The 14,006-nt window shown below is 45.0% G+C and overlaps 1 protein-coding gene across 1 annotated transcript in view; it reads left to right on the top strand.

Moving 5' to 3' along the window:
- Window positions 1-14,006, top strand: part of SYTL2 (synaptotagmin like 2) — a 60,671-nt gene that overhangs the window by 31,436 nt on the left and 15,229 nt on the right. Inside the window, exons 4-8 of the mRNA XM_033145849.1 lie at window positions 818-950; window positions 3,227-3,308; window positions 5,407-5,494; window positions 5,927-6,865; window positions 8,233-9,303. Coding sequence (XP_033001740.1) covers window positions 818-950; window positions 3,227-3,308; window positions 5,407-5,494; window positions 5,927-6,865; window positions 8,233-9,303 — 2,313 coding nt within the window. The remainder of the gene's footprint in view (window positions 1-817; window positions 951-3,226; window positions 3,309-5,406; window positions 5,495-5,926; window positions 6,866-8,232; window positions 9,304-14,006) is intronic.

Below are 14,006 nucleotides of genomic sequence, written 5' to 3'. Positions count from 1 at the left end.
AAGGAGTGTCTCCACCCCCATCGTTCTGTGCCGAGGGCCTTCTGGCGGTTCCCTCACTGTGAAAAGCCAAGTTACAGGGAACCAGGCAGAGGGCCTTCTCGGTAGTGGCACCCGCCCTGTGGAACGCCCTCCCACCAGATGTCAAAGAGAAAAAACAACTACCAGACATCTGAAGGCAGCCCTGTTTAGGGAAGATTTTAATGTTTAATAGACTATTGTATTTTAATATTCTGTTGGAAGCTGCCCAGAGTGACTGGGGAAACCCAGCCAGATGGGCGGGGTATTATTATTATTATTATTAATAAGAATAATTATTGATTATGTTTAGCCGTGGCTTCCCCCGCCCCAATGCTCCAATGCAGTACGGCGTTTTGCTGGGCTGCTGTAGAAAGTGGAACTCGGTTGTCCTTTGACTTGGCCCAGCAAGGCTCTTATTGCTTTTTAGATGTCTTCTTGATGGCTGGAAATTCAAAGGTGCTGTTGTACTTGTGGGAATGACTTGCGTTGAGGGTCTGAGGCCTACTTAATGTGGATTTCTATGACATTTGTAACTCTTTCATGAATCCCATTTATCATAACAGGGTTTGTTCCATTGGCTTGTGCTTATAAAGCATATTTCGCATGTTAAAAAATAGACCAGTTTAAAAACCCCAGGAGTAACAAAACTATGGAAATGCCTTTTAAGACTTAGAATCTTGAATAGGCTGGTAATTGGACTGGAAGGTGGGTACTTAATTGCATGCCAATGTAATTTTTGTTGTAGTTTTGAGCATTTACAGAGAAAATGCAAGATAACCTTTCCCCCTGTTTGTTTCAGCAGAACTGAGTCAAAGTAAGTCAGACAAGACAAAGAGCAGCTGGGTGAACAATGTCAATAAAGAAGTTTTCACGCCTCCAGAATTGCTGGGTGCCGTAAAAGAGGCACAGGTGGAATCGAAATCTGATGAAAGGTTAGACACTCAGAGAAACATGTTGATAACTTTGTTGTTATTGTTGCTGCATAAACCAGTTGGTTGGCTGAACTGATTCAGAAAATGCAGCCTTCAGCATTGTGACTTAATTAACTGTATATTGTAACTTTACCCTCCAGAATAATTTTCAGTGTTTCTCAGGGAACCTAGTTTGGTGACGTAAATAGTTGTTGTCGTGATATATCAGTATTGCTCAGTGAATAGAATTGTGTTGGGGGGGACTATTGTAGTTGCCTCTGATGGCTAGCTTCCAAAAGACGGAATCTATTTGGGAGAATATAAGAAAGCAAAATACTGTAGTCAGAAACTGTGTTGTCTCGATGCTAATGGCGAATACCAGCATCATTTGGTAAACCTACAAAGGCTCCTTTATTTTCCTCTTGTAGATATTTATTTTTTAGTGGCCTGTTAGAATTATTTGTTACCGTATTTTTTGCTCCATAAGACACACTTTTTGCCTCCTAAAAAGTAAGGGGAAATATCTGTGCGTCTTATGGAGCGAATGGTGGTCCCTGGAGCTGAATTGCCCAGGGGCCAAAAGAGGATCATGCTTTTTATTTTACAAAGAGAAAGGGGGGTGTTGAAAGGACCCCGCTCAGCAGCTGATCAGCAAGAGATCAGGAGAGAGATAAGAGTCCGGTTCCCTTTCAGCCCCGCCCTCTTGCCCAGGTCTCCATTGTTGAATGTGCTGCAGAGGGAGGTTGTTTGTTTCCTCAGCGACATGTGACTGGCTGATTAGATTATCGGTCTGGAAACTGTAGAAAAGGCTCCCTTTCTTTTAGAAGCTGCAGAAATGTGAGTTGAACCCCATAAAACAGGGCTTTTCCTCTTTGCTTTTCCCCCTTTGCAAAAGGAGCTTTGCTTTTCCCCCTTTGCAAAAAAAGCTGCAAAACTTTTAGTTGATCTCAAAAAAACAGGGCTTTTCCCTTTGCAAAAAAAGCTGCAAAGCTTTTAGCTGATCCTCAAAAAAACAGGGCTTTTAGAGGAGGAAAACCAGAAAAATATTTTCCCCCCTTGTTTCCTCCTCGAAAAACGAGGTGTGCCCTATGGTCCGGTGTGCCCTATGGAGCAAAAAATGTGGCATATATGGCATGATGGGTAATGCCTCATCGGTTCACACACTGAACAGTTCCCCCCTCCCTTTTTTATTAGAGCAAATGTTAGCCCCATCCACACCTATAGACATTCTAGGTTAGAAATGAATGTGCCTTAGACCTGAACTGCAATAAATGAAAATCGCCCTTGTTTAAAGTGAGGGAAGGGCTGTCAATTTCACAAACTGTTCCTTTTCTCCAGAGTAGTATTTACCTACCTTTTTGTGGGTGGGAAGAGAGAAGTGTACTTTAAGTGAGAAGTCCTTTAGGTGTGTCACACAAAGCTGACGATGGAAATTCATGTTGCTGAAAGTGTTGTTATTATTACTTTGAAGGGTGTGAGTGACCCGAGGCCCCCTTCTCTTCCAGACTTTCGTAGTACATAGCAACCCAAACTGGTCAGATGGAAGCAATCAGAAAAGTTATTTTTTCATATGATTTTCCTCCTGGTTCCATATCTGCAACCAGGCCTGCTTCCCATCTGCTACATTAGGGGTCAGCAAAGTTTACCTCACCTGGGCTGGTTCACTCCACTCCAGTGGAGATCTCTCCATGGGTTGGATTGTGTGTTTCTGTCTCTTTGTTTAGAGCTCTGGGTACTTACTGTACATAAGAAAATGGGGGCAGGACGCAGTGTTTTCTAAAGACCTCTTTGTCTTTCAAAGTTTTGTGTGTGCATGTGTGAATGTTCAGGATCTCTGCTTCATGTAGACATAACACAACCCTGCACTGCCTCAGCACCGGAACTCTGCCTTGCTCAGTAATTTGTTGAAAAAAGTGAGATCTTTTAAATATAGAGCTAGTAGACTTTCATGTGGAGATGGTTGGAATTTCTCTGCAACTCTTGACTCGCAACCTCGCAGACACTTTTTGCAAATGACGAATCAGATTGTCTTTACTTAAAGCCTTTCTGATTCCTCATTTATGCATGAAGGGGTATCCTGTGACATTGTGTGAGAGATGGAGGAGATTCGATTAAATACATTGTGGGTGGGGTAACTTGAGTGTCTGTGCACCCAGCTCCCAAGGTCATAATGGCTGAAACTAAAATAGTTTCGGATGCCTAGAGTTCCTTGCATGGGAGCCCTGATATTTAAGCTAGTTTCTGTGTGTGGCATAGCAGCCTCCAAGTAATGGGCTGGTTCTTATTTTTCTTTACAGCCCCAAAGTGTTCAGTGCAGCCTCTGACGCATTAGAGACGCCTCAAGAAAAAACAAGGAAGTTAGCTGCCTCACCGTCTAAGGTGAGTTCATTGTCAGTGTCCTGGATGGAAGACAACAAGGAAATAATACGAGCGCCATGATCTCTGTGTTATTGCCGAAGGAATTAACCACATCAGGGGTAGGGAACCTCCCCTCACACCGCCCAGTGAGCCGCCAGATCTTAAATTTCCAGGCCAAATTTGACAGGTGGGTGGGCTGCCCGCCTGCCAGCTGACATCGCAGTGGGGTCAGGTGATGAGCCTCTTTTGAAAGCGTGGCTTCAGAGAGGCTTGCTCCAGGATTATGAAGGGGTTCTCGATGAAACCCTTGCCAAAGCACGTTTCCCACCCAATTTTAACAGGGGTTTCAACGCAACCCTGTTCCTGATCCTGGACCAATGCATGAACCCAGCGCTCATCAGCTAATGGGATCAGGCATGGAGTGTACCTCGCTCAAACAAATGAGCAATTGGGAGTTCATTTTAAGCTTCCTTTGAAACTATATCAGTATTTCCCCCCACCCCCTAAAATTACTTGGACATGAATTGCGTAGAGAGTAGTGGTGCAAGCAACCTTATGAGCTGAAATGTGGACTGCAGCGTTGGTCAAACCTGAGCAACAGTCACAGGCTATAGCCTGGAAGTTCTGGTTAGACTGGAGATATTGGATATGTTCCCACACACTTTGGTATTTATTGAAGTGGGAGGGCCTCACTAGCATGCAAGCAATGCAGTGATCTGTAAATGGTCAAATATATCTCACTATAAGGGCCCATATTTGTGTGTTCAATATTTGCTATGCTTTGTTTTTTTAGCTGCCCGTTTGCAAATTATGGATCTGGTCCCATCGCTTGGTAGTGTGTGTATGTATGTTTAGGGATTCCCTCGTCTTTTAAAAAGCAGCAAGCTTTTGTTGTCTTCATTTTGGAACCTGGGTTGTACTTCTGGAACCCTTGGAGGATAACCATTTCCTCCCTCCTCCTTAAAAGAAAAAATTAAATGGGTTTCCATGATTCCACTTACAGGAAAAATGCTCCCCTCAAGCCCCCTTTTTATATATGCAAGTTTAGATTTTTGTGCTGCTTTAGATTTTCCATATCCCAGGGTCCACAGTAACTCAAGGTTCCTCGACATGACCGTTCCCTGCTGCCACCCATTTTCTTAGCATGCTTTTAAAACCATAGGACGAAAAAGACAGGTTTGTTTCTTGGCTAAATGGTAAGCAGGGAGAGAGCTAAACCACATGTCTGGTTTCAGCCAATGTATGAAGCCAAAACTTGGGTTAACTCAGCACAGCATTGGAGTAAAAAAAACAAAAACAAAAAAACCCTTCTCTGGAAGCCTGCACATTTCTGTGGTCCTGGTAAGCCATAGTTTGTCTTACTGTGGCCTGCAAAACATGCTGTTATGTTTTCCATTTTCCTTCCTTCCTTCCCATGCTCCCTCTCTCCCCCCTCCCAGTAATACTGCAGTGTTAAGTGGAACATTCTTTTTTTAAAAAATATATTTATTAAATTTTTCAAAAGAAAAACAACAATAAAGCAAACAAATACAAAACAATACAATCATAAAAAAGAAAACAAACATACAGAAGCCTTTTTACTGGGCATCCTAGGCCAAGAAATTCCAAAATGTGATAGAACTTTATTTATGTATGCCACAACAGCAGCTAGAATTTTGATAGCTAAAAACTGAAAGACAGCGACTGAAGAATGGCAGATGAAAATGATGGACTATATGGAGCTCGCTGAGATGACCGGGAAACTCCGTGACCAGAGGGACAGCGCGGTGGAAGAAGAGTGGAAGAAATTTAAATTGTATTTAAAAAATTACTGTAGGATTGAAAATTAGATATAACTTTGGAAGAAAATTTAGACTGTAGATTTAGAGTTCGGTTAAGCGAGTTGAAAATATGAGAGAATGAGTTAAGATATTAGATAGGATTAATGTTTTTTTTTATAGTAAAGTAAGATATTTCAAGATGGTAAGAAATTACTAAAGATGATTGACAAGGAACGCAAGAAGTGGAGATGAGAGGAAGTCCAGATACAATGTAAAGGATAGAAGTTAGTGATAATAATAAGTTTATCTTTTTCTTTGTTTTTAATGTATGTAAGTGGAACATTCTTATTTTGTTCTAGCAAAGGAAAAACCCATTTAATGAATCAACTCTGCTAGAAGATAGTGCAAAAAATGAGCAGCCTGAGCATGGAATGGCAATGGAAAAAGGTGAAGATTTCTAAATACATAATCTGTGATGTTTCTGTGGAGACGCTGAAAATTTGACCAAGTGTCACAAAATATGTTTACATTTTTGGTGTCGTGTTAATGACTGTGTTCCCAAGGAATTGTTAGGTTTCCCTTTTTTGCAGTATGCTGGGGGGTGGGTGGGTTATGGCATGGTGCAACTAAATTTTTTTAGGTGCAACTCTAAAAAACAACAACAAACCACACAGTCACACAGAAACCTGTGGCATGAAGTGGAACGGTTCTCAGTCTGCTACATCCGTAGATCAGTCCCAAGTTAAAGCTTAAATTGGTCTTGCCATTTTACATTGCATTCTTTTTACTTTAACAAGCACGTTGATGCAATTCCTTCCCCAAGACACGCAATAATGCTTTTACTTAGCTGCATGTCCTCCCCCCCCTTGTTTTGCAACTAACGTGTGTCCCTTACATGTAGTGTGTTTTACCCTTTGCTTTGTGTGTGCTTTGCATCTTGTTTTGCAGACCCGCATTCGGTAGGAAACCAGCCCAAGGTAGACGTAACAAACCACAGCAGGGTAGAGGAGTCGCATCGGGCTCCTGTAGAACCGAACGACTTGCCGAGGCAGGCAGGGAAACCACCTGTACCCAAAGCCAGGAGAAACATCCACAAGACATCAGACGTCAGCTCGAAGAGCGAAGAGTCCTTTCCCCAGGCTCCGAAGAGGATCAAGCAGGTTAACGGCCAGGGGTCTCTGCCCAGGGGCATCCTGAAGCGCAGCTCAAGCTCAAGCTCCACCGATTCCGAAGTGTTCCGCTTGAACCAAACCTTGGAGCCCTCCGGTAAAAGCGGACTGCCGGCCCCGACCGTCCTTGAACGTGTTGCGGAGAAGAGCCCGCCTCCTCCAGGCGAATCCGAAGGGTTCTCCGAAAACTCGTTGGAGAGGCTGAAGCAGGTCCGGTTCTCGTCCAGCGTCAGTAGGAAAGAGCGCCCGCAGAGCCTTGAGTTGCACGAGGGCAAGGAATCCGGGGAGTTTCGTTTGTTGGACTCCGATGACGCCAAGGCCAATGGGAATGGAGCGGGCGATCCAGGTGCGCTTCAGAGTCGGCACGCTCTCCCGTCTAAGCCCCCTCGGGCCCATTCTCCAGCCTTAAATGGTAATGCTGAGAGCCAAGGAGAGGGAACGGCTCCAGGTTCTCACGGTGCCAAGAGCTCGGGTCTGCCATCCAACACGTTGCAGCCCGAGAGACACCCTGTTGCGGGACCTACAATTCCAAGTGAGTCTCCTAGCAAGACCTTCCCCGCAATGAGGGAAGAACAAACCAATCCCACAAAGCCTCAGATCAAAACAAAGCCTCCGAGCCTTGAACAGGACACCTCGAAAAGCACAGCTGGTAAGAAATATGGCATATCCTAGTGAGTTAACAGTTGAGTGAGATTTCCAGGCCCCATCTAGCCCTGTCTGCCATTTGGAGGGATCGCTGATGCTTTTACTATCTTAACCTTGATCAATTCAAGTCCTAACCATTTGCTTGTTTTCTCGCTTCCCATCACCGCATCCTGACACACTCGCTGATCACTTTTCTTCAGGATGCACTCCTTTGGCTGCTGTGCTGCCACTGATTTGAAATCATATCAGAATTGGGGCATGCAGGTTTTTAGGTCTTGACAGGGGCAAAGCTTGCATTTTGTGTAATTGAGAGCCAGTGTGGTGTAGTGGTTAAGAGCGGTAGACTCGTAATCTGGGGAACCGGGTTCGCGTCTCCGCTCCTCCACATGCAGCTGCTGGGTGACCTTGGGCTAGTCACACTTCTCTGAAGTCTCTCAGCCCCACTCACCTCACAGAGTGTTTGTTGTGGGGGAGGAAGGGAAAGGAGATTGTTAGCCGCTTTGAGACTCCTTCGGGTAGTGAAAAGCGGGATATCAAATCCAAACTCTTCTTCTAATTGGTAAGTAACTCCGTTTAAGGAGGAGGCTGAGGTCTCGCCTAGCTGTTTGGTTGTTGTTCAGAAAGTACTTGCCAGGGCCGGGCTGCACAGATGTAACATCCAGAGTCTGCACTACAGTCCCCTCCCCTCCACATCCTGGTTAAGAACACAAGAGACCTGCTGGATCAGACCAAAGGCCTTTCCAGTTCAGCCTTTCCCAGTGACCAACGAGGTCCCTGCGGAAAACCCTTGAGCGGAACATGAACAGAGTCACAGAATTGTAGAGTTGGAAGGGACCCCCAATGGCCATTGAGTCCAACCCCTTGCAAGGGAGCTTTCCCTTACTTGCATAGTTTTGCAGTTGAGGCATCAGATTAAAGCTTATACCTTATTCTCAATAATTACTAGTTCACATTTTTAAAGCATATTACCATCATTGCTAACGTTTTAAAGAAATCGGTTGCTTTTTTTTTTTTTTTTGGAAAAGCTTGTATTTCAGCTGGAACTGCAACCTTGAATTGATTAACTGATTGGCTGAAAATCTTTTCAATCAGGCAATAGAATCCTTTTTTTTAACAATTGCCTTTTTGATTATAAATACATCGCATGCCAGGCAACACTTTAGAAGAGGCATTTTACCCCCACTCTCATCCAGAAGAAAATGTCTCTGTGAAACTAGCTGCTGTGTCACAAATGCACCATCTTCTGCTTAGTTGTATGCTGATTTTATGCACACCTGGCCCATTCGTTACAATCAATTTTATTTACTGAGGCTTCTTTAATTAGGCAGTTTCGCATCAACAACAACAACAAAAATTGGTTGTCTCTTGCAGACCAGCAGCTGCCTAAAACAGAAGACTCTCAGGTGCCAAATGTTGGCTCTGCAGACCTTGAACAAGGTAAGCAAGCTCGGGTTGAGGCTCCGAGTGCTAAAACTGTTTCCAAATCTGACAAATACAATGCTGAGATCTTGAAGGCAGCCGATGAGTCCATATCTAAGGTGCTCGACTGGTTTAAAAGAAGTTCCAGTGATGACGAAAAAGAGACACTTCCGGAAATCCCTCAAGACGCGAGACTTGCAGAGGAAATGGATATACCCAAGGCAAGAGAATCTGCTGCAATGGCAAAAGATAAAGACTGCAGTTCAGATATGTTCAATCTGCATTCTTCTGTACGTGAAAGAAAAGAGCCGGCCAGCAAGGACTATCGATTCCACGAAATGGTAAACGGTGGGTCGCCGTTTACAAAGGATGGAAGTCCAGGCAGCCTGTTACTAGGAGATCAAAGCGAAACAGGAGAGGTTGCTTCCTCTAGCTCCCAAGGGCAGGGCATTCATTTAAATGAGAGAACACGTTTTCAGACCATTGGCCAGCCTGCAAACGAGAGAGATGAGAGGGCTGTGGAAGGCAAGGTTGAAACGGAGGACAAAAGTGCCTTGTGCAAAGAACCGAAGATCTTGGAAGATGCAAAGGGAAAACAGGGTTTGAAAAGTGTTGGCTCTTCTTTTGGAAAAGTAACAGGAAGGGGAGATGTTACGCCCGAAGGGGGGAGAGGTGTTAAAGCTTTTTTGGAAGGAGCAAATTCTGAGCATCGATCTGGAGGGGAAGAATCTGGGCATCTGGATGAGAAAAACTCGCAGCACCCCAGTAGAGGGGATCTCCTTACCTTACCTCAAGATGAATCCAAAGAATCATCTCTGATAGAGGTTCCAAGAAAAGTCAAGAATATCAGGGCTTTCTGGGAAAGAGAGGCGATGAATCCAAAGCTTGCAAATAAGGAAGGCCTATTAAGTGAAAGCACTGCTGGGAGTAACCGGATACCAATCTATAAAGAGGAATGCAGCAGAATAAAACCAGTGGGTGGGTCCTCAGGATATGTTACTGGAGAATCTGATAACGAACAAGGGAAGTATAATTTAGTAACCTTCAGAAAAGTTGAAATGGGTGTGGATGACTCGGGACCTGATGATAAGGGCATTAAGTTGCCTTCAGGAAAAGTTCGACCAGATGTAATGGATAAATCCAAAGGGAGCCGTATTGTTGATGGATCTGGCAAAATACCCATAGGTGACCAGAGGAATAATGCATTTACAGAGTTGCTGGATGCTAATAATTCGCGCCCAAGACCCAACATGGTTCTCTCTAAAGAGGATGGAGGTTCACGAGCGGGCAGTTTGGAAACAGAGAGAGCTTCATCTGCTCTGCAGCAGAAGCCACACTTTAAGATCCACGCTTTAAAGGAAAAAGCAGATGAAGAGTCAAAGGCTCAGATGCTCAATCCTTCGCAGTTCAAAAGCCTGAGAAACTTTTGGGATGTGGGGACTAAGTCACAGAGCGGGGTGGATGAAACCAAGGCGAAGGTGACTCTCCCAAGGGGCAGGCAAAGTAGTACAGGAAGGTATCTGAAAGAGTTGGAAGAAGTCAGGGAAGGAACTAGCCAGGCGGTGTTGGAAGGCGAACAGCAAAAACCGATCCTCCAAGAAATTGATGCGAAGGAACAAAATGCAAAGGTAACCCCTCAAAATGTATTGGAAGCAAGCCGTGTCGTTCCGAAACAAGCAGGATGGACAGCTCTCTCCCCATCAGTGAATACTGTGCCTTTAGGAAATGTAGAATTTACCCCTGCAGAGGGAAAGACTGCGCGTCCAGTGGAAGAGTATATAGAAAAAACAAAGGCTCCATCCAAAGTACAGCACAGCCTGTTTAACAGTGGCGTGCAGAGACTGTTGAAAGAAGCATGTCAGGAGTCCTTGCTGGCTTATCCTCTGGCTAACAAGAACGGGGTCCCACAGGTGGAGTTAGCAACAGAGGTGCAAGTGTCTTACAGTGACCAGAATCAACAGCAGGAGGCTGTTTTTTCAGGTGCAGATGGACAAGCTGAACCTACTGCAAGTGAGGTTGCAGAGACTGTAAGCAGAACTTGGATGCCACCAAAAGCTGACACCACTGCTTTTGTCACTAACTTAGAGAGGCTGCTAAAGGACACCTCAGATGAGAGATCCTCACCCAGTCGTCATATAGTGGCAGATGTTTCTGAACAAGCACGTTCTCCAATGGAAAAGGGGCGTTTTTTTGATAAGGTGATGGAGCGCAGTCGTGACACTGATGGAAAAAATAGCAGTGTGGAGTCCTGGGAAACAGATGGAACGACGCAAAAAAATGTCCCATCCAAGGATAGACCTGTTGCATTTAAAAAGCACTTGGGGGATTCATCTGGATTAACAGAAGATTCAGATTTGGTGTCCGGGAAATCTCCCAACAGGGAAGCAGGCCAAAGGGATCCAAATGCTACTTCTTGGGAAGAAGTCTTCCGGATTCCTTCGCCAAAGCTGATACTGCCTGACACTCGTCTCGCAAGTCAGAACAGAGCAAACTCTCTCACGAAAGAGGTTTTCGAGACAGTGGCAGAAGCTAATGTTCCATCAAAAAGGCAAGGCAACGATTTGAATGCCCAGCTAGCCTTTCTTTTGAAGGAATTGCCAAAAACACCCACAAATGAGAGTATTTTGAAAGCACAAATTGACAGTGTCCCTGGGGAGCTGCAGCAGAGTTCTTCTGAGCAGGCGACCAGAAAGATCATTCCTGTTTCACCCCAAGTGGCCAATCCTCCAAAAGAGATTGTCGGTGGGACACTTGACCGAAGTTTAGATACAGATGAAGACAGTGGCACGTTATTGACTACAATGCAGGCTGGGCCAGCAGGAGAGGCAGCTGTGCTGTTGTCATTTTCAAACCAGGAGAATGGGAATGTCGGTGAGCAGCCTGCAGAAGTGGCAGAGACAGTCGTGAAAACTGTTAAACCAAATTTGGCTGAGCATGTGGCATTTAGAGACAGTTTAAGCAAACTACTTAAGGAGAACTCCGACATTTTGCTCAAAGACGTTGCGGTTCCTAAGCCAGCCCATGGTTCATTACAGCCCCATCAGAACACAAGTTCAATTTATGATGAAGAGATAATTGAAATGATAGAAAAAGCTACTGCTCCCTCCAATTTCAGGCAAACTGAACTCGGAGCCATCTTCCAAAATCTGCTCAAGGAAGATGCTGAAGTTCTTCCAAAAAGCCAGAAAGACTCAAGCCATGGTCATGGGGCACAAACAGAGAGTGAGTCTAATCGGACTGTAGATTTATTTTGCCCGCAGGGAATTGCCTGTGGTCAAGAAATTAATGAAACTGTAAACAAGGCAGTTGCTCCATCCAAGTTGAAGCAAAGAGAATTTAATTCAGGCTTCCGGAAACTCCTTGGAGAAGCTCCCCAGATGCAACCTTCTGAAATGGGATGGTTGGATATCAGAATGAAGGAGAACCTCCATGGTGCCCATGGCTCAGATAGCACGATGGGCCTTCTTCCCCAAGAAGCAAATGAAACTGTAACAAAATCTGTTGCCCTGGGAAAAGACGATTCTGTATTCAAATCCAGCTTAGAAAAGCTTTTTGGAGAAATCTCAGGTGCTGCTTTGCACCTGTCCAATGAAGAAGAGAAGAAAGTGACTGGTGACTCAGGATTAGAGGTAGCAAAGGGAAGTTTAGCTGTAAAAACGCAAACGTCTGTTGAGAGCGTGCCAAGCGACTTTCGAACCGAGGTTAAAATACCGCTCAAGGGCAAGACTTTCAAGCAAGATAACCAAACTGTAGACCGAGAAAAGTTTTCTGGCACCCCTGAAAGGAATGCGGTTTTCCAAAAAACTGTTCAGCTTAACCTAGCATCACCTGAAGCCCCGCTCCTGGGAAGAAGGGAAGATTCTTTCACTCTTGCCAGGGCAGGTAAGAGGGAGGATGAATATGAAAAAGGGAGAGAAACGGAAGATTTTGCTACTGCCAGTGCCTATCTCGATGGTGGAAGTGAAGAAGAGGGTGCAGAAGAGGGGAACCCCCCTAAAACAAGACAGGTTGAGCTGCTGCTTGCCACCCGTCACGCTGATGGCAATGAAGAGGATGAGGATGCCAGGAGTGTTGAATCCAACCTTTCAGATGAAAGACGCAATTCTTTTGTGGGTTTCCAAAGAAGTTCAACTCGTGAGCAGTTTTTGAATTATTTGATCTTATCTCTGGGTGGTGTGTATGCTTTATGAAGATTAACCTAAGGGGGAAATATTTTTAGTACCATATATACTTGAGTATAAGCCTAGTTTTTCAGCACATTTTTTGTGCTGAAAAAGCTGCCCTCGGCTTATACTCGAGTGAGGCAGGTGGTGAGCCCTTTCTCTCCGCTCGAGTGAGCCCTTTCTCTTCGCTCGTGCCGCCACCCGCTCTCCCCAGTCAACCATTCCTTAAGAAGTGTACAAGAACGGCAGTTATTTACTCTCCCCAGGCAGCTTGTTCCATTCCTGAACTGCTCACATAAATGCAAACTTGGCAAAGGAGGAAGAGGAAGGAGCAGCCCAAAGGGCTGCTTTTGGGCTGCTCCTTCCTCTTCCTCCTCCACAGCGGCAAAGGTGAACCGGCTTATACTCGAGTCAATAAGTTTTCCCAGGTTTTTGTAGGAAAATTAGGTGCCTCGGTTTATATTCGGGTCGGCTTATACTCGGGTATATGCGGTACATTAACAGATCAATAGTAAACAATCAGAATGGTAAAAATTAGCCCCCCAATGTCAAATATTGGGTACCTTATCAATCGGGGGGTATTGCTAGGTACCTAGAAGATGCAGAGGCACATGACACAAATATGCCTCTGGGCAATTTGAGGTGGCAGGTGCCTGGTATACTGCTGGCACAGTGCTTTTCTGTGCACTCAGCCACCCTGTAAACAGAGTCCTATGGTTTAAAAAAAGTGTGTTTTGGGCACCAGATCCCTTTGCAGGTCTGGAGAACCTTTGGCCTTACAGATGTTGCTGAGCTACAACTCTCATCAGCTCCACCTCCAGAAATCGTGACCAATGGCCAGGGATGATGAGAGCTGCAGTTAAGTCTTACCTAGAGAGCCAATGTTTCCTCCACACCTGGTCTAGTGCAATAAACCCAAGGGCACATCGTAACAATTTGCCTTTGCATCTAAGGTAGTTATTCCCACCTTCTTGGGACTCAAGAGAATTTTCCAACCCTTCACCTTGGATTAAAAGGAGGACATACATACTGCTTTGCACATATGTGTATTTTCCTGTAATCTCCCAGAACAATGGATAGATGCCCTCCTTGCAGCTGCACAGTAGGCTTGCTAACATTTGCATCTTAGAATCCTGCCCTCCCCTTTGCTAGTCATTTAGGGCTCAGGAAGGGGGCTGCGCTCTCTAGGCAGTGGCAAACATGGTACCCTCTAGATCAGCGTTTCCCAAACTTGGGTCTCCAGCTGTTTTTGGACTACAACTCCCATCATCTCTAGCTAGCAAGACCAGTGGTCAGGGATGATGGGGATGTAATCCAAAAGCAGCTGGGGACCCAAGTTTGGGAAACACTGCTCGTCTAGATGTTGCACTCCAGCTTCCACCAGCCCCAGTCAGGGGTCATGGGAGTTGTAGTCCAGCAACATCTGTCTGGCAGCATGATGGCTGCTTTTATTTATTCGACTTACTCGTTGCTTCACACAGAAGCAACTTAAAAAATAAATAAAATGATTTGTGCTACATAACGGCTTAATCTTTCCAGTTCACACTTTAGCTCAGCCTTCTT

Source organism: Lacerta agilis, chromosome 4 (genome assembly GCF_009819535.1).
Source record: "Lacerta agilis isolate rLacAgi1 chromosome 4, rLacAgi1.pri, whole genome shotgun sequence".
Taxonomy (NCBI): Eukaryota; Metazoa; Chordata; class Lepidosauria; order Squamata; family Lacertidae; genus Lacerta; species Lacerta agilis.
Note: the sequence above shows the minus strand (reverse complement) of the source record. Positions and strands in the feature narration are given on the sequence as shown.